Below are 23,610 nucleotides of genomic sequence, written 5' to 3'. Positions count from 1 at the left end.
TAAAAAATTTTCTTCTTCACCATTATATTGCCCCCTGCAATAGTATCACTTTGTCCTCTGAAGTTTTCTGATAGGACCGTAAATACGAAAGATATTTGGGTGTTCCCATTTATGTGGGGCACCCTGTATACTCCTATATATAGCTGACTATAGCTACCTATCCGATATACCGCGAAGCTGTGCTACAAAAATTCAACTTAAAAATCCCAATAATTGAATCCACGAAATCTACGAAAGAACACGCATCTTGTATTTCTTTCGCACCTACGTGTGCTAGTATCTATACTTGCTACAAAAGCTACAGTTTATATTACAACTGGATATTTATTTCGAAACACCCTGTATGTAAGTAGGCATATCGTTTCCGATGCTTTAAATTGATTATGTCTCGTTGTGTATCTAATTAATGTTATTTACTTGATGTAGTTGTCGTTTCGATAGATATGATATAAGATCTTTCGATAAGATGAGTCGTTCGATTTATGCAAGATCGAACGAATTAGAATTACGGGAAACTCGAGTGCATTCGAATGTTCCTCGAGTGGGACGCCATGTTGCGTATAAGAAGCGCGCGCACCTATCATTCGCGTAAACGCATGAGACCCGGGGGGGGGGGGAGGAGGGAGACTTCTTTTCCAAAAGCGTGCATCGTCTGTCATCGGGAAAAAATTCGATCGGTAAGATACATTCGGCCGAGTGTGCTCTACACGAAAAAGAAAAATCTTCCGACAAACACGCGCGTATTCCCCGTACTTAATATTCATCGAATGATTCCATTCGATTCCGCTCGTGGCGTATGCAACAATTCCGTCTTGTGCGTGCAAAGTGTTCAGGGAATAAATACAGGAATAAGACGAGAAAGGTGAAGTGCGATCGATAGTTAGGATCGTTCTACAGGTAGAGAACATGTTGGAAGTGATAATAACGTGAGAAAATCGGTAGCTTCGGGGGGGTAGGTATTCGCGGGAGCAGGTGCTTCCAAATAAGGTGCTCTCAAATGATCCAGCCAGTTCATGTCGATAGCGCCGCTATGTGATCGTCGGTTGAATTACGACGCGAAATGTTACGGTTTTGCCTCTCGAACGTCTTGCGACCGTGGGAGGCGCAACGCGACACCGGGGAGGTCGGGGAAAGATTTTCTTTGCAAATTAATTGGCCGTCACGCGTCGACTCCGTTTCAAAACTGCCCCCCTTGTGCCGCAAGAGAAAAACAGGCAGCGAAAAGAAACATTGCTGTAGAAATGGGATAATGTAAAGTATATACCTATTAGAAGTATACATTCGAATCTCTATCGTTGGATAGTAAAACCGTGATACTCAGAAGCATTCTAGGGGAGATAGATTCGAACTACTCAGAAGTATTTTAAAAAACATACCTACGAACTTCGGCCGAGTTTATTTGAACCTTTCATGAGTATACACGTATATGTATACTCTACTTCCCGCAATTGCGCGGATTGCATTTATCTACTTTGTTATCTTATTGAACAATGCGAATTTATACATTTATATTTGCCAGAAATAAGTATTAAGAAATAATATTTGGTTGACAACAAATGTTGGCTGTGTTGAAACGTACTTTCTGTGATTTGAAATAGATTGTATGGAAGATCATGATTGAATCTGTTACAGTCCATAATTATTGTCACCAATTTTTGTCTACTTATTATCTACAGTCTATGTGTTCACTTGCTTTGTATCTAAATACGTCTGTATCTTCTAACATCTGTAAGCAGGTATGTTTTATCATCGTTGCTCCTCGCTCTTTCCTTCTGAAAGAGCTGCGTACGATTGGTTGCGCAGTGGGCCGAGCGGCGATGGGGTGGGGATGGAAAATGCGACGGCAGAGAGGTCGCAAAGTGCGACACTCGGGAAGAAATTCTGTATTACTCGCCGGCGCGGCGGGAACGTTGAAATTCCGAAGTGCTGGCTTTCAAAAGTATTCACGTAGTCACGGATGCAGCCTTGCATTCTTATCAACAGTACGCTGGTGTAATGTTCGATCGTGAGCCATACATCCGTGCATACGTTTAAAAACATTTTTCTGTGCGCGTATGCATCCTGCATTCGAAGTGTGGTATATCTCGTGGCACAACTGACGAATCGAAAGGTGATTTCCCGATTAAAATGTCTAAATTTCATAATTTTCTCGTTGTCGAACTTTCTTCTATGTCAATAGAAATCAATTTCGAAGAATTAGGTAGTTATCATCTTTTTTATCACGAGCTTGCCCGTCGAGACCGCCGAGTCTGTCGGAATTTACATATTTTCAATTCCGTTCAATTATTTCGGCGTATTCGATGTTACACGCTGGTCAATCGAACGTGTGTATACCCTGCCGAGTGCTATCCATTCCATTAGATTACATGTACGTTTTTATCGAAAAAGGAAAAAACCGAGTTAAAAAGATTTTCTGCAATATGAGTCACGAATCGGGAAACATCGGGAACTTTATGAAAAGAATAGTGAACAGCATTGACATAAATGCGGTTTAGTAGATTAGATACAGTTAGCACAAAATGATAACAGTCAGCGTCAATCTGTCGACGGTAGCAGAACGGGACGGCAGAACTTATTCCGTTACTCAGCTTTCTAAAGAAGCGTGTGATTCATACGTCGAATAACTGCGTTCCTTATTTAAAAATCATTCATCGGTGAGATTCAATTATTCTTCTCGGCGCGTCCATCCGAAATAAGGAAATCGTGTCGGGGGGGATGGTGGTATTGGTGGTAAGTGTACTTAGAGATATATGTTCGGTGATTTTCTCGACGTACACGCGCGTACGCTTTCATCCGTTCGAGTACGGGGCATCAACTCGAATGAATTTCTCCGTGAAAGATATTAAATTGAATGCGGTTGACCTATAAACGCGTTCTTCGGTAAAGCGATTAAAATTTCGATACGCCCCCTAACCGAAACCGCCTTTCAATCGACACGGAACGACCTCGATGTACGGATAATTCTGGCCGAATAGTCCAGCAAAATATACCCATATCACAATAATATCGGAATACGTATACATCCGTATCCGTCAAATACGTATCGTCAAATTCACTCGTGAATCGGATTCGATGCGAAAATCACGGAACGACGTTAACGCTATTTTGAAAGCCAGTAATGCAAATTCAGGAACGCTATAACGATCGAGGTGGTGTGAATCATCGTCATATAAAAGCCGCGGCTGGTTTATTTTCGGGTGGATCCGATCTATTTCTCGATTCGCCAAGTATGGCTTATACGAGATTTTCCGGTGATATTCGAGATAATTGGCAACACTGTAGTATAGAATTAGTACGCTTCGAAACCGGACAAAAGTTAAACTCTGTAAATCCGTAAAAGTCTCGGGATTCGAAAATATTCTTATTCCGAGTCGCGCTCGTTTCAACGCCGAGGGTGGGGAATCTATTTATAAAACGGGGATGGTCCACGCGACACCCACGCCGACAGTGGGCACGTAATAATAATAATAATAATAATAATAATAATAATAATAATAATAATAATAATAATAATAACAACAACACCAACAACAATAAGAATAATAATTTATTAAACAAAATATTTATCGCTTTAATAACCGGCTAAGCAAGGTACACGAAGGAACCCCCTTCTGCTCTCGTTAGGTTAATCTCTGTCACTCTGATTCCTTATTCCTCTTTTCTGTTTGTTTGTTCGTTCGAATTCGTTTCGTCGAACGAAAATAGGTGCAGATATGTCTTTCCGTGTTGTGCGTAGCAGCAAGTTCCGCCACGTGTACGGGACACCTTTGAAACGCGAACAATGCTATGACAACATAAGAGTATCCAAGTCCTCCTGGGACTCGACCTTTTGTGCTGTGAACCCAAAGTTTCTGGCCATCATTGTGGAGTCCGCGGGTGGTGGCGCTTTCATAGTTCTGCCCCATAATAAGGCAAGTTTCATCCCTGTCTTTGTCAACCATTGAATCTAACGGTCTGACAAATTGCTACTTAATCGAGAAAAGTTATTTCGTCGGTATAGGAGAAATTGAATTTAATGTTGAATTTATTATAGATCGGTCGAATACCAGCAGATTATCCCCTGGTAGGTGGACACAAAGGTCCGGTGCTAGATATTGCGTGGTGTCCTCACAACGACAACGTCATAGCATCAGGCTCGGAAGATTGCGTTGTCAAAGTATGGCAAATACCTGACGGCGGGATTTCCAGGACGTTAACAGACTCGGTGGTAGACCTTCAATTGCATCAACGTAGAGTAGGTCTTGTCCTATGGCATCCGACCGCCTCTAACGTGTTGCTCACAGCCGGGTCTGACAATCTTGTTTTAATTTGGAATGTCGGTACTGGAGAAGCAATAGTACAAATAGATTGTCACCCGGACATGATCTATTCGGCATGTTGGAATTGGGATGGATCCAGATTGGTAACTACATGCAAAGATAAAAAGATTCGGATTTTGGATCCACGCTCAGGAGAAATATTAGAAGAGGCTATCGCGCACGAAGGCAGCAAAGCTACCCGTGCTATCTTTCTCAGGTGCGTACGAACAATATTTCCAAGCATGATTAACTAATCTTAGCTTGCTTATACCAATTGGCAAATGTTTTTTTTGTTTTTTGTTACATTAAAAAAGAATTAAGTTTACCACTAGATGCTACTAATTGGTGCGAGCAGCTGTGAAAATTGTATACAAAACTATTTGATGCGTCTATTTCACAGGTGCGCGATTGGTACCTTTACAGAGTTGCACATACATACATGATTAATATTTCTCTATGATTCGAATCGATTATGGAGAAATATTTTTATTGGCATCTTTCTAGCGATAACAACTATTTCTACTATGCGATACACTATCAACATACCTCTTTCACATTGAATAATCATCAAACAGTATACATCCGCCTTTTTACACGATAAGCGTATCAGAATTCAATTCAAGGAATTAAAGTAGAAGAATGATATTTCTATCGATATATATTTATTAGAATTAGAAGCGTACAAGTAATCTATATTTTCTAGAAGAAGCATTCATAAAGATCCTATAAACGATATACTCTCACTCGCGTGTTAAGGATACCTTTATTTTTTATTATCACATGGTCTTTCCAATTTGTGTAGTGCGAGGTGTGGTATTTTTTAATGGAATACCGCAAGATTGAAAATACAACATCGGGAGGATGTCAGCTTAATAAATACAAATATCAAGATGTCCACTGTGTAGCATCTTCATAAAAAGTTACAGTAAGTATCGTATCTCAAGTTATTACCTTAAAGCATAACATCTTGTACATGTCGATCAATGAACATGTGTAATAAATACGATGAACAGTGATGTAACTGCACTAATACGAAACGTATCGTAACAACGAGATGTGATTTTCTGTATTTGGAATAATACGATTTACGGGCACAGTGTCCAGCCGGTACACTGACATTTTTCATTGAAATATGATTTACAATGACCTTGAGACAAACAACAAACGAACAAGTTTTTCTTACTCATCACTGTATTTTCTTCGTGTTACTTTATACTGTCTACATGTGTGTATTTAATACCAGCCTAGAAGTTGTAACAAGGTGGATGTTATTCGGTTTTGATGATTAACTTGAGAGAACTCGGAAAACGATATTATACGAAGGATTACAATAGTGTAAGCATACCATACTTAGAAATAAGTTGTAGGACGTTTGTATAGTATGTACGAGTGTATGTTTTAAGAGTATCGGTAGTACCTACATATGTATATCCGATTCGAAGGAAGCTTCGTATCCACGTAAGATTTACTATTTTTTCAGGGGAGGCTTGATTTTTACTACAGGTTTCAGCAAAATGTCCGAGAGGCAGTATTCGTTGCGTGCCCCCGATATGTTAGGCGAACCCATAGTTATGGTAGAATTGGATACGAGCAACGGAGTGATGTTCCCTTTATACGATCCCGACACGAATCTGGTGTATTTGTGCGGGAAAGGGGATTCTGTGATTCGCTATTTTGAAATTACTCCCGAACCTCCTTTCGTTCATTATATCAATACGTTTCAAACCCCTGATCCACAAAGGGGCATAGGAATGATGCCAAAACGAGGCTGTGATGTTAAGAGCTGTGAAATAACTAGATTCTACCGGCTCAACAACTCGGGCTTCTGCCAGGTCATCTCTATGACAGTACCGAGAAGGGTAGAGTTCAAACAAATACTAATATTAACGCGTTGATTACTGGCTGACTCATATACGAATCATATTAATTATAAAAGTAAAAGATATAAAATTTTTATAAAAGTATAAAATAGTAAAAGATATCGTAGTCACTCTTCAGTTTTCGTTTCATTAAATCTGGTAAATTATTATGATTACCGATACTAGTATTTTTCTATTACGTAGCTACCGGTACGTTAGTCAACGCCAACATTTGGAAATGTTAATTATCGATCGATGTTAATTTTCATCAATTTTTAGTCTGACCTATTCCAAGAAGATTTGTATCCAGATACTTCTGGCGACACGGCTGCGATTTCCGCGGAGGAATGGGCAAGCGGAACAGACGCAGACCCTATATTAATTTCAATGCGAGACGGCTATCAACCAACGGTAGCCAAGAACGACCTTAAAGTGAATAAGAAATCGAACATACTCGGCAAAGGAGCGAAAGTTGCGTCTAATGCACAAAATGTTACGCAATCTGCAGGAATTACGGTACGTATTTGAAACTTGAATACTTGTGTGTACTTAAAATCGCTGCTCTTTTGAACTCTCTTAAACGACGCTATTACGACGTTTCTTCGATAGGAGGAGTTGCTGAAAGAATTCACCGAAGAAATAAGAAAATTGAAAGCGGTGATCGTGAAGCACGAGGGAAGGATACGTGTACTCGAGTCAGCTGTTGCTCTTCAAATGAAAGAAGAAGAAAGAAAAGAAAAGGCTGCTTCGCCTGCCACGACCGAGGTGCTTGCATCCGACGAGGTTTAACTTTTTAAAACTATTTTTGAGCTCACAAACGACAAATATTACGAAAAGATAACTAATTATGTAATAAAAACAAAAAAAAAAACTATCATATATTTTGATATAACAATTTGTGTAAATAGTAGGTTCTAGCTACATCGTGTGTCTTGATTCTTTGGAACGATCTTTGCTATTTATTGTACATCCATTCATCATACATCGCTTGCATTTGTACCATGTTTTACATCTTCTATTTCTATTAGTCTGTATCTAACACGTGACAGTGCTTTGTTTATTAGCATTAAGATATCGGCTGTTGTAACATCCAGTACTCGAGACTTCTATGTATATTTCTCTATGAGGATAAACGAGTGCCTAATTTGTACAGACATACCGCTGTAATATAACGAATAATTACTTTTATCGTAGTATAGCGTCAGTGTGTACACAACGTAATATCTTCTGGAAGGACGCATAATTTTGTTTTGTATATAAATTATGCGATTCACAAAGTAATAAACAAAGATTGCTATTTAACAATAACAATATGTATGGTATTAATTATATTTAACTAACTTGTTTTTCAACATTGTGAAAAGAATACATTTTGTACAAAAAATGTGAATACATAATATATAACTGATTGAAAATAAATCTCTATTTTCTTGTATAAATAGTTATAACATTAATATAATATAATATACGTATCTATGACGTTTATGTTTACATAAATGTTAATATTCAATAAAATGTTGGAGCTCCGTTCAAGGGTCTGTACTCAGTAATGAGATATGGTTCGCGTTTTCTCGCGCATACGCGCCCAAAACAGTAACGTATTTATATTATGAGGAAAAGGTAGGTAGTAAGGAAATGATATTGGCGGGAAAGTAGCGGAACAACTTTTCCGAGATGAGACGAGTGTCCTACGAGTTTTGGGTAAGTTATTGTTAATATTTTAACACTATGCCTACCGCGACCGGTCAAATGACCGTTTTTAAAATTTCGATTAGAATTTCCTATATACAACGTAATTGAATCGCCTTTAAACTTCACGACTTTTCCTAAAATATGCGTATAATACATTTTTCAATATTCACTTCTTTTTGTTGTTTATTTTCTGAGAAAAATTTGTAGTCTGTCTTACCTACCACGACCGGTCATTTGCAAAAGAGTGGTGTGCTGTCCGTGCTGCCCATGCCTAATGACCTATATTATGTATTATAAATTAATTAAACTCTTCTTAAGCGCCCCCATACCTTATTTTCCATTCGAGGGTTTTATTTCCATTATTTTAAGATTTGAATATTTATTTTTTATTTTATAACAGTTTTGTTATGATAATTGAATTTTATATCATTTTTATTTCCTTCGTGTATTAACTTGTACAGTTCATTTTTTAAAATTTTATTGTCTATTCGTTTTCTTTCTTAAGATTATAAATATGAAACAAATAAATTTATATAATACAAATATATGTAAAATAAAAATAAATACGTTTGTAAATTCAATTTTCCCTGTCGTCGTTTATTCCGATTTTTCCCGATATTTACTTTCAGAACAAGGTTACCCCTTTCTTATTGCGACGGACCTGCCCTCTATAACGAAGGCTGATCGAAGCGAAAGTTTGGCACGAATATGGCGTAGCAGATTTTCTACTGGAATACATATGGTAATGCGGCGGCAGATAGATGGCACTTCCGTGTCAAATTTTAGTGGCAGATTCAAAGCATTTTGCTTACTGGGTAGTTTCTCCTTCCTACAAACAAAAAGGGCCTTACATTAGGACGCAATATATGTTCTGTTCTCATTGTACAATAGATATATTTCGAAGAAAAATTTTTTTAAATTCTAGAATAATGTATATACTCACTTTCAATTCATTAATCAACTCAAAATAATACTGTTTTGACATTTGTTCCAAATTACTTACGGTGGTAATCCTGGTAGTAAAGCATTCTTGGAAAAATAGGTATCTGAAATAATTAAAAATATTTGTGAGTACTATATAAAGTCTAGAGTACTAAAATAATACTATACAATACTGCACGGAAGATATTATTGATTATAACATAAAGTTATTTGTTTTCCATGCGTATCTATATATAATAACAATACAATTTATCATAACACGAGAAATATGTAATGTACAATGTGCAACTTGGAATAAACTATACTGTTTCAAAATGAACCAGCACAGCGATAACCTACTGGGACATTCCCAATATGTTACCGTCTTCTTCATCCATCGACGATTCGCTGGTGCATCAGCAATAAAACACCTTAATACGACTGGAATTTTTTCTCGTGGAACGTAATGCCTCCATTTGAGATTATCAAGTTTATGTCACAGACAAATTTTTGAAGATAATTGTTACAATCCTCGGTTTTTTGAGTGCCTTTATAAATCCCTACTACAATGGGTTTACTATTTAAGATATTTACAATTCTGACTTAAATAGGACAAATTTGAATTGTATTGGAACTATCTAAACTACATCCATCCACATGAAAATATAATTGCAACTCTCCAGGAATTACACTGTCCAACAAAATTAAACTTGTTTCGAGTTTTGCAATACCTGTTGGGTGATTCTTATACACTTTGTCATCCTAAAACCGAATCTGAAAGTAGAATTGCTTCATCACGCAACGTTTTCGAAAAATTTTGGTTTTTGTAAAAATGCCCGATTTTGATACGAAACGACGTGTTACGCAAAAACTAAATACGCGAGAAAGTTCAAATTTGAGTCAAGAGATAGAGGGGACTCTCCTCTACATATTCATATAGTCAATTATATTTTTATGTACTTCCTAATAGTTGTAAATGGTTGTTAAAGTTTGAAAATGTGCCGACGCGGTTACTTTGTACGCTCTATTTTTGTATTTATGTGAAAAATCCTTTATCTAGCAGGAATTTACTATACAGGAATGCATTCTACAGACATTTCTGGTAATGAAACCATTCACGAAAAGTATTTGGTTCCCTTAATGTACGAGAAGGATCAGAAAATGTTAATTGACAGCGTGTGCGCGACGCGTTCGCGCCAGACGGCCATTGCAGCCTTTTCGCGACTCGCCAGGGCCGTCGCTATGCGTAGTCGACGTTGGTACCACTCAAGTATGTCTTTGCTTACTATGCTTAATTAAATACATTTTTTTTTGTCTTTTTGGGTGCCAATCATTACAAAAGATTATAAAAATACGAGTTATATTCACATTTCATTGTGGAAATGCTTAATAAAGAAAATTGACCGCAGCAATTTTATTTTCAGTAATTGTTGTCTTATCTTTATAATTGTAATACCAATGGACATTCAAGATTCTTCCGATTAAAATAAGTCCAAACACTATGTAAATGGGACTATTTTTATCGATTTTATTGATCTAAGTACATAATTAAGACATAGATCGCTCTATATTAAATCGATAAAATCTCGCGGAAGTGTATAAATCAGCCGGACTGTTTTATTTATATTCATGACGAAATTATTTTAAAATCAAAACAAGGAATACAATTCCAGCATTAATCTTTCATCAAGATATTTCAACAGTGGAAAAACGTTACAAAGGAAAAGACTTATGTGCGGATGCTTGCTGATTACTGCTGGACACTTATTATTGAAAATCGGGATACCAGGAACAAACGTCAAGCAAGGCGGAAACATTTTTAATTTGTTTACATCAGAAATAGGTAAGTTTTTGTATTCAATTTTCTTTATTAAGCATTTCCACAATGAAATGTGAATATAACTCGTATTTTTATAATCTTTTGTAATGATTGGCACCCAAAAAGACAAAAAAAAAATGTATTTAATTAAGCATAGTAAGCAAAGACATACTTGAGTGGTACCAACGTCGACTACGCATAGCGACGGCCCTGGCGAGTCGCGAAAAGGCTGCAATGGCCGTCTGGCGCGAACGCGTCGCGCACACGCTGTCAATTAACATTTTCTGATCCTTCTCGTACATTAAGGGAACCAAATACTTTTCGTGAATGGTTTCTTTACCAGAAATGTCTGTAGAATGCATTCCTGTATAGTAAATTCCTGCTAGATAAAGGATTTTTCACATAAATACAAAAATAGAGCGTACAAAGTACCCGCGTCGGCACATTTTCAAACTTCAACAAACATTTACAACTATTAGGAAGTACATAAAAATATAATTGACTATATGAATATGTAGAGGAGAGTCCCCTCTATCTCTTGACTCAAATTTGAACTTTCTCGCGTATTTAGTTTTTGCGTAACACGTCGTTTCGTATCAAAATCGGGCATTTTTACAAAAACCAAAATTTTTCGAAAACGTTGCGTGATGGAGCAATTCTACTTTCAGATTCGGTTTTAGGATGACAAAGTCTATAAGAATCACCCAACAGGTATTGCAAAATTTTTTTGGTGTTGGACAGTGTTATTAGAGAACATTGAGATAACTGTTTAACTATTTCCAACTCTACATCAAAATGAACATACTCTCCTGGTTCTACCCAGGGGGTGCAAGCTCGGGGACCGAGGGGATATGGGCTTAGTAGTGGTGACTCGGATCCACTACTAGGTATGCCACAGTGGTGGCGGTCATATCCCTAAAATCCTCTACGCTCCACCTCCTCGTGGTGGTCCCTGGGAACACACATAGTTGTGTGTTGCTAACGGAGCGAGGGGTATTCCGCGGGAAGTAGTCCCAATGATGTGTGAGGCGATGCCGGCGGGATCTTCGGATCCTGGCAGGGCCTCCCTTGCCGGTAAGGTTCACACGGAGGGATGAAAAACCGCGGAATGGGTCCTGCGATAACGACCGGGGAGGTCGCCGCAGGGCCCTTGCCGTAAACCGGTGGTCATGTTTTACCGGAACGGTGGTCTTGCCTTAACCGGCCGGGCCGCGAGGATGATAACCTCTATAAAAATCCCCAACCCTAAGCTTCGGTGCGCGGTGGGAGGGTACGCCCTGGCAACAGGGCGTGGCTGGTGGGGTACACCAGTCGCGAGCGCACCAACAACCACTGGATACCTGGCGCCTCCAGTGCGTATATAGCCTTACCCGGGTAGTGGGGGCTCTGCCCGGGTGGACCTCATTTCCCGCCATTCTCGTGGGACGAACTATGGAATATTCAAACACAAACATAGAGGGTAAGGAGGGGGTACCACACCCGGAAGTGGTTGAGGGGGGAGCTGTGGTGGCACCAGTGCCACCACAGGTTATGGGGCAGCCGGCCCCGGCGGTACCCACGCCGTTGGTGATGGGACCGCCGCTTCTTCCGGTTCCCCGGGATCTCATGCCCCGGCCTGGGAGGGGGACTCCGATTCCGGACCTGGAGGATGACGGGCTGTCGATCATCTCCGTGACAGCCTCCTCCAGTGGCGCTGGGAAAAAGCGCAAGCGGGATCGCGAGCGTGAGCGTCTGGAGGATCCAGCGCGGCCGGATATACGGAGCCTGCTCCCCGGGGAGCTGACCGCTCTAATGGTAGAGCGGTCCGACGAGGTCCGCGAGCTGGCCGAGAGGTCCGGCAATCTTAAGGGCACGTACCTTAAGGCCTTCCGGGAAGCCTCCGGCGATATCAAGGCATGCGCGCGGGAGATGGACCGTAGGGGTGTCCAGGGTGGACACCCTGCGGCTTGCTCCTGCGTTACGCCCGTAGCGAGCCCCGGGGAGAGCGCTCTCCGGGAGAGATGCGCGGCGTTGGAGAGGGAGCTCCGGGGGACCCGCGACTCGCTGGAGGCCATCAGGGGAGAACTGATGGCCGTAAAGCGGTTGCGGGACGCTCCTCTCCTGCCGGCTCCCGGCGCCGGCGTGGCCACCATGGCGCCCGCATCGGACGTTATGGCGCAGATGCGGGCCCTCATGGAGGAGGGTCTGAGATCCCTCCGCGAGGAACTGCGGAGGGATTTGCGTCGCGTGGTTGGCGCGTGCGGGGCCTCTCGGCCACTGCCGCCGGCGCCTCCGACGCCGCCGCGGCCCGCACCGGCGCCGGCGCCGCCGACGCCTGCACCCGCTCCTACCCCGGCGTCGGGAGGGGCGGGAAAGAAGAAGAAGAAGAAGAAGAAGAAGAAAGGCGGAAATTCTGCGGGGGGGAGCGCCCCCGTCGCCACCCCGGCCCCCGCCCCTTCTCCGCCAGCACCGGGTGTCCCCGATAAAGGGGATACCTGGTCAGAAGTCGTTAGGAAGAAGGGCAAGGGCAAGGCCAAGGCTGCGTCCCAGGCTGCGGCATCCGCAGCCGGCACCTCCAAAGCCAGGAAGGCCGTTGCCCCCGCCCCGAAGGGGGGAAAACCAGTTTCCAGGGTGAAGGCCCCTCCCCGCGCGGCGGCGGTCACCTTGACCGTCCCCGAGGGGAGCAAGGCCTCGTATGAGGAGGCCGTGAGGAGGGCCCGCCAGGGCATCGACTTAGATGCCCTAGGCATCGGGGCCCTCAATTGGAAGCGGGCGGTCACCGGGGGCCTCATTATTGAGGTCCCTGGTGCCGACGGGGGCCCGAAGGCCGACGCCTTGGCGGCCAGGATGGCCACCGTCCTGGGAGGGATGGAGGTGAGGGTCTCCAGGCCCGTCAAAAAGGCGGAGTTTCGCCTCACGGGCCTGGAGGTGTCGGTCACCCCCCAGGAGGTGACGGCGGCGGTGGCGGAGGCCGGGGGCTGTGCCGCCGAGTCCGTCAGGGTGGGCGAGCTCAAAGCTCCGCCCAACGGACTCGGCACTGTTTGGGTACAGTGCCCGGCCGTGGCCGCGCTGGCCATAGAAAAGGCCGGCGGGGTGCGAGTGGGGTGGTCCACCGCCCAGGTGGTAGTTTTGGCTCCGCGTCCGTTGCAGTGTTTTCGCTGCCTGGCCCTAGGCCATGTACGGCAGCGATGCACTGCGGAGGTCGACCGCAGCGGTCACTGTTACCGCTGCGGGGACGCCAACCACCGGGCGGTGGAATGCAGGGCGCCACCACACTGCGTGGTGTGCGCTGCGGTAGGCAGGCCGGCGGGCCACAAGGCGGGGAGCAAGGCGTGCTCCCCGCCGCCCAAAAAGAAGAAGGGCGCAAAGGGGGACGGTGTGGCGTCCCCCAAAAGCGCGGCGCCGATTACCCCGGGGGGGAAGTCGGCCGCTCCCCCAAACCCAAAGGAGGGGGAGACGATGGAGGTGGAGGCGGGCCCTAGCGGGACCGCAGAGGAGGGGACCAGCACAGAGGCCAACTAATGGCCCACATTCCGCGCAGGTCTCCTCTACCGGTACTCCAGGCCAACCTCAACCACTGCCACCGGGCGCAGGACCTGATGGTCCAGTGCCTGGAGGAGTGGGGGGTTGGCCTGGCCGTCGCCACGGAGCCCTACAGGATCCCGGACCACCCACACTGGTCCGGTGACGTTGACGGCTCCGTGGCGATATGGTGGCGTCGCCACTCGGCGACTGTGCCCCCCTGTTCCGTGGTCGAACGGGGCAGGGGGATGGTTATGGTAAAGTGGGGAAGATTTCTGGTCGTGGGGTGCTACAGCTCACCCAGTTATGACTCCGCCGAATTAGGGATGTTCCTGGACCGGCTGGGGCTAATGATAGCCCCTTATATAGCCGGTCCAGTGTTGGTCCTGGGGGACCTCAATGCGAGGTCCTCCACCTGGGGTAACCCCGGGACCAGCGCCCGAGGCGGAGTCCTGGAAGACTGGGCGGAGGGGATGGAGCTCCGGTTGTTAAACCGGGGCTCCGTGCCTACGTGCGTGAGGTGGAATGGCTGGTCCATAGTGGACGTGTCATTCGCGACAGCCGCCGCCTCGCGCCGTGTGTCCAACTGGCGGGTCTGGAGTGGAGAGACCCTGTCGGACCACAGCTACGTCCTGATGGACGTGGCTGTGGTCTCGGACTCGCCATTGGACACGCCCCTCCGACGTGGCACCCCGTCAGCGCCCAGATGGGCGCTGAAACGACTGGACGGGGACCTCCTGAGGGCCGTGATTATCGGCTCCGCCTGGCCTTCGGCCAGGGAGCGCGAGGCAGACGAGGGGGCGGCTTGGATCCGGGGCACGTTGCAGATGATCTGTGACGTGGCGATGCCCCGGGTCCGAGCTCAGCCCCCGAGAAAGTCAGTTTACTGGTGGTCGGGGGAGCTGGCCGAACTCCGCAGTTCGGCCGGCCGAGCCCGCCGCCGGTATGCCCGCGCCCGTCGCCGCCATTTTCTGGGCGGCGACGCGGAGCCGAGGGTCGCCGAGCTGTACAGGGAGTGCAGATCGGCGGCCGTGGCCCTCAAGCGTGCGATTGCCGCTGCTAAGGCCAAGGCCTGGGATGAGCTCCTGCTCACCCTCCGTGAGGATCCGTGGGGACGCCCGTATAAGGCGGTGCTTGGGAAGCTCCGCCCCTGGGCGTCCCCGGTCGCGGAGCGGTTAGACCCGGAACTTCTGGGGCGCGTAGTGGATACCCTCTTCCCCCTGAGTGAGGGGGGGAGGGAACGCGCCCCGGGTCCGGCCATTGAATGGTCGGACGAATTCCGGGTCACTGAGTGGGAGCTGTACCGGGCCGTCCGGGAGCTCCGGGCCGGGGGCAAGAAGGCCCCTGGCCCCGATGGGGTTCCCGGTGGTGTAATGGCCTTAGCTCTGGAGGTCCTCGCCCCGGCGTTCAGGAGCGTCATGGACGCGAGCCTGCGCCGGGGAGTCTTTCCCAAAGAGTGGAAGAAAGCGTGCCTGGTTCTCCTCCAAAAGGAGGGGAAACCCGCAGAGTCTCCCGCTGCCTACCGGCCGGTGTGTTTACTCGACGAGGCGGGCAAGCTGTTCGAAAGAATAATTGCCGCCCGCCTCGTCGAGCATCTGTCGCGGGGTGGTCCCGACCTGAGCGACGGCCAGTATGGATTCCGGAGGGGGCGCTCCACAATTGACGCCCTGGAGCGTCTGCGCCTCCTCCGGGAACGGGCTGTCGCTCGGGGCAGGGTGTTGATAGCCGTGTCGTTGGATATATCTAACGCCTTCAACGCCCTGCCCTGGAGGGAGATAGTGGGGGCGATGGAATATTTCCAGGTGCCCCCCTATCTCCGGGAGGTGGTCGGCGACTATCTCCGCGGCAGAGAGGTGGTGTTTACCGGCCGGTATAGCGTTGTGCACACGAGGGAGACGCACCGCGGCGTTCCGCAGGGGTCGGTCCTCGGACCGCTCCTGTGGAACTTGGCGTACGACGCGGTGCTGCGGGTTGTCCTCCCCCCGGATACGGGTGTCATCTGCTATGCGGATGACACCCTGGTTTATGCCGAGGGGAGGGACTGGAGGAGGACCAGGCACCTGTGTGAGGCCGCCCTGGACTGCGTGGTCGGGCGAATCCGGGGGATGGGACTGACCGTGGCCGCCGCAAAGACCGAGGCGATCTGGATGTATGGATCGCCTCGGCCGTGGCGGCTACCCCGTGGTCAAGATCTCCGGATTCGCGTCGCTGAGACCTCCGTCGCGATCGGGCCCAGGATGAGGTACCTGGACCTGATCATAGACGGCCGCTGGCGATTCGATGGACACTTCGAGCTCCTCGCCCCCCGACTAGAGAAGACGGCGGCCGCATTGGCGCGGCTGCTGCCAAATGTCGGGGGGCCGGATTTGAAAGTACGCCGCCTCTATGTGGAGGTGGTGCGGTCTATAGCCCTGTATGGGGCCCCCGTGTGGCACCGTTCGCTCGGGGCCAGCACGCCCAGCCGCAGACTCTTGGAAAGAGTGCGGCGGCGGCTGGCCTTGCGGGTCATACGGGGGTACCGCACCATCTCCACCGAGGCGGCGGGACTCCTCGCCGTGATTCCGCCCTTCACTGTGGTGGCGGCGGAGCGGGCGAGGTTATACCACATCGCCCGCTCCTTCCGCCGCCCGCCGGGGGTTGAACTCGCGCGCGGGGAGGAGTTGGAGCTCGAGGGCCAGAAAAGCCAGGCCCGGACGGAAAGCTTTTCGGAGTGGAGGGCGCTGTTAACGCCCTCCGCACGTCCGCTTGTCCGGGCCCTCCTGCCCATATTTTATGTATGGTGCAGGAGGCGGGGAAGGTTGACCTTCCGCCTCACGCAGGTGCTCTCCGGCCATGGCTGTTTTGGAGAGTACCTGCACAGAATGGGGCGGGAGCCGACGGCGCAGTGCCACCACTGCGGCGAAGATGTAGACACGGCGCGGCATACCCTGGAGGAATGCCCGGCTTGGGCCGGGCCGCGCCGTGCCCTGAGAGCCGCAGTGGGCGGGTGGGACCTCGCGCTGTCGACCGTGGTCGACCACATGGTCGGCAGCGTGGGGTCGTGGGAGGCGGTGGCCTCCTTCTGCGAGGAAGTAATGAAGCAGAAGGAGGCCGCCGAGCGGGCCCGGGAACGGGACCCGGGCTCCGCGAGGAGGGTGTGGGCGCGGGGACGACCCCCGCGCCGACGTGTGCCCCCTAGGAGGGGGGCGGAGAGGGTAGGGAGGGCGCGGGGGTCTCCCCCGCGTCAACGTGTGCCCCCGGTGGTGGGGGGCGGGGCGGGGTTGGCGCGGGGAGTTTCCCCGCGCCCTGTTACGCCCCCACAACTGGGGGCGGTGTACTTGGGGGCCCGGGGTGTGAGCTGACCCGGGCCCCCGGGGGGGAGCATAGCTCCCCCCGTGATAGGCCGACGCCCCCCGGGTTAGTTCCCCGGTGTAGGGCGGTGTCGGTCCGTCCCTCCCCGATTGGGGAGGGGGATCCGTGGGGGGTATTGGGTGAGGAAGGGTCGGGGCGTGCCGGATCACGCCTCCGACGGCCCTTCCTTCCGGTGGCGGCGTCTTCTTGTCTCGGCCGGGGCTGGTTCCTTCGGGACACCGGCCCCGAGCGGGGCACGAAGACTCCGGGAGCTGTGGGTGGACCGAGCTGGGGCTCGGGAAGCCCAATCCGAAGGCTCCAGGGATGGGGACACCGGGCGGGTCCCTCCGCCCGGGGTCTTATAGCGCAGGCAGTGGGGGAGGCTAACCCCCTCCCCCGGGGTATGATGATAGCTGGGGGGTGTCCTGTTGAGTACTCGCGTGATCCAGGCACCTCCCGTGTAGCTTAGGTGGGCGTGAGGTTTTAGTGGGTAGTCTCCGGGGGCTCCGCCCCCCGGAGAGAATCCCACATAACCCCGGCTTCCCCCAGGGAGTCGAGGTATGTATAAAACATTTCCTCACGAAAAAAAAAAAAAAAAAAAAAAAAAAAAAGGGGGTGCAAGCTGCCGTGTTATAAAAGTGACCAGTATTTTAGCGCTCTCTAGTGCTCGGGGCCCGAACTAATAACAGTATATATATGTAGATACAAACACTACTCACTCATACACAGATACTCGCGTGACTCACACAACTCTATTGTAGCTATATGTACTTTCATGTACACGCGTACAATTAATCTTTTAAGTGGAAAGGGTAGAAATTTATACAGCTTGAAATATATAAAAATAAATATTTATTATGAATCCATTTATTTTCTTCTACAATGTTTCTTATAATATGTACGCGCTATCTCAAACAAAGGTGATTCCGTTTGTTGAATATTTTTCAACTTTCCGGTTAATATATTATTTACATATTTCATGTACATATTAAAAATGTAATTAAATATATTTTGGAAAATATTGGTTTGTAATCTAGTGGCATGCTCGGTATGTGTCGTGTTGAAAATTACATTTTTTTGTAAATATTTTATAGCTTTTTCTTTAATATTAGTTTCACAAATATTCATCATGATTGAATGACAGATATCAATTAAGAACGCACTATCGAATAATTTTTTCAATTCCGAAACTCGGAACAATAGTTTGCAGTCTTCGCAGTCAGACTTCAAGTTCTTTGCAACAGCAGCTAATATGTCTGTTACATGTTTGTCATCTACACTATTTAAAAATATGTTTAAATTAGTAAAAGCATGTGTAACTTCCACATGTTTTCTTCTTGCCATTTCAATAATGTGCTTTGTATGTACAAAATATTGTGAACAATCATCTTCACAATTCGCTTTATTCGATATCCTCCGACCAAAATTATTAATAAAAATACTTTTGTAGTAATGTTCAAATGATGTGCACGTAGGATTTACATTTCTCACTCCGTGGCTACGGACTACACTAAAAAAGTTTTCTAATGGGTCCTGATTAAAATTTCTGCCAGCAAAATTAATTCCTACATCCTTTAATTTATAATTTAATTTAATAATATTTTTTAGAGTGAATATCCAGTTTTTTAATACAACAGGATGCGTTTTATCCATCGGTTTATTTTTTATAAATTTCATGGATGAAATTATTTTAATTGCTTTGTGCCAAATGTTCATGTTAGTGGAATATGTACTGCTATTGGAGTTTTCACTGTAAAAATTATTGAGACTGTCGAATAAATTATTAAAAAACCGTAACAAATCTGCTGTATGGGTTGCATCTGGTGGTAATACTGTACTGTCATCTCCCTGAATGTGTTTGTAATTACAATAAAAATGAATTATTTTAGCAAATGTTAAGCTGAAAACTTGACTACAATACGCTACTTTCATTTTTTTAATTTGTCCCTTCTTTACATGCTGGTCTGTAATTTTATTCAAAAGACGATTGGGTCCATTAGTTTTATCTATTTCATATGTCCTGTCAATGTGTTCCCACTTTGCAGTTAATTGATGAACGCCATCGAGCGAGAATTGTAAATCTTTTGTTAGCAAATTGTTACGTATGCATTTCATTAGATGAGGGACATCGAATAAAGGAAATATTTCTTGATTATTAATATGAATTGTTTGCTCTTGTGAATTTTCTACCAATGCATCTATGGCTTTCACATTATTTGAATTTTGGTCACAAACAGAACTAATTACATAAAGACCAATATTTTTTGCTGCTATTACAATTTGTTTGAACATGTCTGTGACATCTAAATATGTGCTGCTGCTATTACTGTATGTATATGCGACAGTTTGCTTCCAAGGCTTTTGACCACATACGCCTTTCAGCATCCATACTGTCGCATGGTCTGCAAATTGTAAATTGCCCTGCCTGTCAATATACACACCTTCTACATTATCAGTTATTGCATTGTAATGCACACCTACAGATAATTGCATCTCATCAAAAATGAGTACGCAATATTTTTCTTGAGCTGAGAAAGATGTAATATTTTTTGCAATGGCTTCAAAAACACTACTGCATATTCCTGGACTAATGTCCAGCTGGGTAATTAATTTCTTCAACGTTACCGTCGAGGGCAATAATAGCAAATTTTGAAAAAATCTATAATTCTTCGGGCTCTTCTTCCAAATAGCTAAAGCTATTGTTTTTTCCCCGCAACGTAAAAGTTCTTTTACATTGTTTCCTATTTACATTTCTGTGATAGCATGAAAATAGATTTTTGACATGCTCGGGCACACTTTTCCAGAAATTGTGGGTTATCAAATTTTCTGCAATTTCTAGCCTCTTCTTATATTTTAGCTTCTGTATTTTGCATTGTCTAAACTTCCTCTGAATGTCCACCATTACCTGGTAACTTTTATGGTTTCCCTTGGATAGCTGGCTGACAGTTGTTGTATTGAATACTTTCAAAATAGACACTGAAAAATATAATATAATTATTGTGTATTTGTGCTATTTAAATTATGTTACCAAAGACAAACGCCGCATTCACTCCGTTTGTGCATGCATTTAGTAAAGTACAATTCCGAAAATTTTACCATAATTGCACACAGAACTTAATAGAAATGAATAAAAGTAAGAAAAGTTGGGAATTCAAGCATTAAGTATGAAATATGAAGCTTAAATTATACAAGCATCTATCATGCTGCAGTTGCGCACACAACACCTCTGTACACAAGAATTCTTACTGTGTTTCTTAAGGGATTCTTTTCCTTCAGTTATTGCCTCATTGAAATGCAGCAGAAGAAATGTTCTTGAATAAGAAAATACTATAATATTTTGTAGTTTTCATATTCGTTTATAAAATACTAGTTTTTGAAATAATATAATTACCTTTTCTCCGTTTCTTTGTTGATAATACACTTCCTTGATTCTCATCCCTGGAACGCTTTATGTTTCTATGCATCTGAACATCTAATAAAAATTTTTTGTTACTATAAAGCTTAATACAAATTGGAATAAACAATAAGAACAGATTGTTCCTACTAACCTTCAGTAATATTGATACTTCCGCTCGTTGAAGGTTGATCAATGGCTCTGCTTTCATCATGATCACCTCCTGTTTCGATACATGAAAAATGATCCAGCGGAACTTCAATAGGATCTGCGAATATAAAGACAAGATATATTATCGCACATGTTTATACCATTATTTCTTAACTATATTTATTTATAAATAAATAATATATAAATACCTGGTAAACATAAAGTTGGTACAGCAGACAGAGAGAGGCCTCGCCCCCCAATATATTTGGCCTCAAAGTGTAAATTGCATACTGCCCGCTGCAAAAGTAGTTTCTCGGGCAAATGCAATAATTTTTTGTTCCCAGTCGCAGAGAGCCACTTAGAAATCCTTTTATCATATTTCCTGTCCGAAGGAAATTTGTATAAACGGCTATAATTGCCGGGGCAATTAAGTACAACGCACAATTTAGCAACCATAGCTACTCTTTCACTTGGACCAACTTCGACTCGCTTTGAACAATCGCTTTCCAGTGAATTACAGTATGGATGCTACAGGACGCTTGGACGCTAGGTTAGCGTCGGTTAGCGTTAGCGTCAGTCAGAGCAAAGCAAGCGTTCTGCGCATGTGCCCCCATCACGTGATGGGGAACACCAACGCCGCCTAGTGCTCGGGGCCAGCAACTTAGTGGTTAAATTATTTGCATTTCAGCTTATGCCCCCTGGTTCTACCACAGAGGTGACGACACTGGTACATGGTATACTAATGAGCGTTCTTATATCTTTCGGCAAACTAGAAAAACACGAATGGGTACGTAGAAGAGATAAGATGTTGTTCCCCTGAGTATGCGTTAAATTATTGTCCACAAAGCAAGATGCTAAACCATCACGAAATGATACTTCTGAAACAGTACCAGCAGATTCCCAAACCACATCATCGCATGAAAAGGTAGAAGACGAATCATGCGTGAATGAAGATGTGGTGGGAATATTAAGAAGACTTTCATTACTATTATTACTGACAGGCACGGATAAAGAAGACGTGCTGGGAATGTTCTGCAGATTATCAAGATTAGGGGGACTTTGTAATTTATTGTCACGTGAAAACTTCCTCAAATTTGAGGTTATTTCGCGCCGAATATTTCGTTTCTGCCTAGCGCTTAATTTATTATACGGTTTTCGCGAAACCGACTTCTTCAAAACTCTACGATCCATGGGGATAAAAGAAAACTGAATAAAGAATATACAAAATATATAATAATTTGTTACGTGTATTGGTAAAAATACCACGTGGCAATACTTATCTGGCGTCTTCTCTGCTTCTATCCTTCCTTCCTTCGAATCCACTGCTCATCCAGTCTTCACCGCTTCAGAGTTAATTTACGAACTTATAGTATCTATCTCGCTACTTCCAGCTAACTGGTTACTTCCAGCCGTTACTGTGACGTTTAGTAACCTCTCTATCCTCTCTAATTTATTAAAAATTTGCTTAACGTCTAGGTATTGTCGACTTAATGCGGCCAAATGATCCTCGTTCTTTTTTGTTACACGATGTAGATCTGTGTAGAATATCACAAAGTATTATTATTACCTTAAGTTTATTATTTTAGTATATGATCAATTAATTACTATTTTTATATTTATAATAAAAATTCAGCATTTTTGTTTATTTTCCGACTTACTTGGGGTTTCCATATGCGATTGTTCAATTGGTTGGCTCTCATTTGACGAATCAAATGAGTTGGACGATTCGAAAATAATTCGCTTTCTTGAAACAGTGTCGTGTCGCGATGTCCTCGTTGGTGACATTTTAGAAATGATATGAAACAATCCCTAAAAATATAAACTAATAAATACATCAGCTAATATCTAATTTAAAATAAAGTAAGTGAATATAGATTAATTATATTGATGAAGCAGCTCATATGCTGCGAAATATGAATGGCATTTAACTACAAATGATTTGTACAAAATTTCACTTAGTTCATAAGATACAATTTCATCAGCGAAATTATCAAATTTAAATAATCCTATTATTTTGGATTTAATAGCTCATCCAAATCTCAGTTTGGATTTAAAAGCTCGCCAACGGACGATTCGCGACTGTTGATCTTATGATCCGCGGATGGTCAACGGACGGATCTCTTGGAAGGCGTTGTCGTTATCAAAAAAGGGTTCATACAAAAGTTGTTTGGTATGAAGGAAAAAATATAGTGAAATTTTTTCGGGACTAGAATGATAGGGAGGGAAGATTTTAAAGTCGAAATAAGTTTTTTAAATGAAATGTCGTATTTTTTATACGATAGTTCTAAACCTAAATAGTTAACCTAATAGTTAACGAAATATTATCCAAAAAAGAAAGAAAATTGTTTCGATAATATCTCGTTAACTATTAGGTTTAGGACATATGAAGGTCAACACTTTCATACTCAGAATTCGATACTCTATGGATCTATGGTATAAAAAATAGAACATTCCATTTAAAAAACTTATTTCAACTTTGAAATTCTCCCTCCCCTCCACACTAGTCCCGAAAAAATTTCACCATATGATTGTTTCCTTCATACCAAACAACATTTGTATGAACACTTTTTTGATATTGACAAAACCATCCGAGATATCCTGCTGTTCTCACTTAAACAGGACACCCTGAATATTCTATTTCTAATA

The 23,610-nt window shown here is 44.6% G+C and overlaps 2 protein-coding genes and 1 long non-coding RNA gene across 10 annotated transcripts in view; 1 reads left to right on the top strand and 2 right to left on the bottom strand.

Moving 5' to 3' along the window:
* LOC143358814 (uncharacterized) overlaps positions 1 to 23,610 on the bottom strand; it is a 49,707-nt gene that overhangs the window by 1,133 nt on the left and 24,964 nt on the right. The window lies entirely within an intron of this gene.
* Positions 532 to 7,683, top strand: Coro (protein coronin). 8 transcript variants are annotated; one of them, XM_076797162.1, is made up of 7 exons: positions 1,837 to 2,110; positions 2,227 to 2,368; positions 3,706 to 3,911; positions 4,034 to 4,515; positions 5,779 to 6,157; positions 6,437 to 6,673; positions 6,767 to 7,683. In XM_076797162.1, exons 3-7 carry the CDS (start codon positions 3,714 to 3,716, stop codon positions 6,944 to 6,946), a joined length of 1,476 nt encoding a protein of 491 aa, XP_076653277.1. In that variant the 5' UTR covers positions 1,837 to 2,110; positions 2,227 to 2,368; positions 3,706 to 3,713; the 3' UTR covers positions 6,947 to 7,683. The 8 variants fall into 8 exon arrangements, with proteins under 8 accessions (XP_076653275.1, XP_076653283.1, XP_076653276.1 ...); XM_076797160.1 differs by lacking the exons at positions 1,837 to 2,110; positions 2,227 to 2,368 and adding an exon at positions 532 to 677; XM_076797168.1 differs by lacking the exons at positions 1,837 to 2,110; positions 2,227 to 2,368 and adding an exon at positions 684 to 862.
* LOC143359083 (uncharacterized) lies at positions 20,374 to 20,861 on the bottom strand. Its single transcript, XR_013083060.1, has 3 exons — positions 20,812 to 20,861; positions 20,667 to 20,731; positions 20,374 to 20,396 (listed from the first exon to the last, which is right to left on the bottom strand). It is a non-coding gene; the product is annotated as an uncharacterized LOC143359083 (long non-coding RNA).

This window comes from Halictus rubicundus, chromosome 11, assembly GCF_050948215.1.
Source record: "Halictus rubicundus isolate RS-2024b chromosome 11, iyHalRubi1_principal, whole genome shotgun sequence".
Taxonomy (NCBI): domain Eukaryota; kingdom Metazoa; phylum Arthropoda; class Insecta; order Hymenoptera; family Halictidae; genus Halictus; species Halictus rubicundus.
This window is presented reverse-complemented; position numbering and strand designations above follow the sequence as displayed.

Coding starts and splice junctions, on each gene's coding strand:
- Coro (XM_076797160.1), top strand. CDS start 3,714: ATGTCTTTCCGTGTTGTGCGTAGCAGCAAGTTCCGCCACGTGTACGGG. Junction 4,516..5,778: donor ACCCGTGCTATCTTTCTCAG/GTGCGTACGAAC, acceptor CTATTTTTTCAG/GGGAGGCTTGATTTTTACTA. Junction 6,674..6,766: donor CGCAATCTGCAGGAATTACG/GTACGTATTTGA, acceptor TTTCTTCGATAG/GAGGAGTTGCTGAAAGAATT.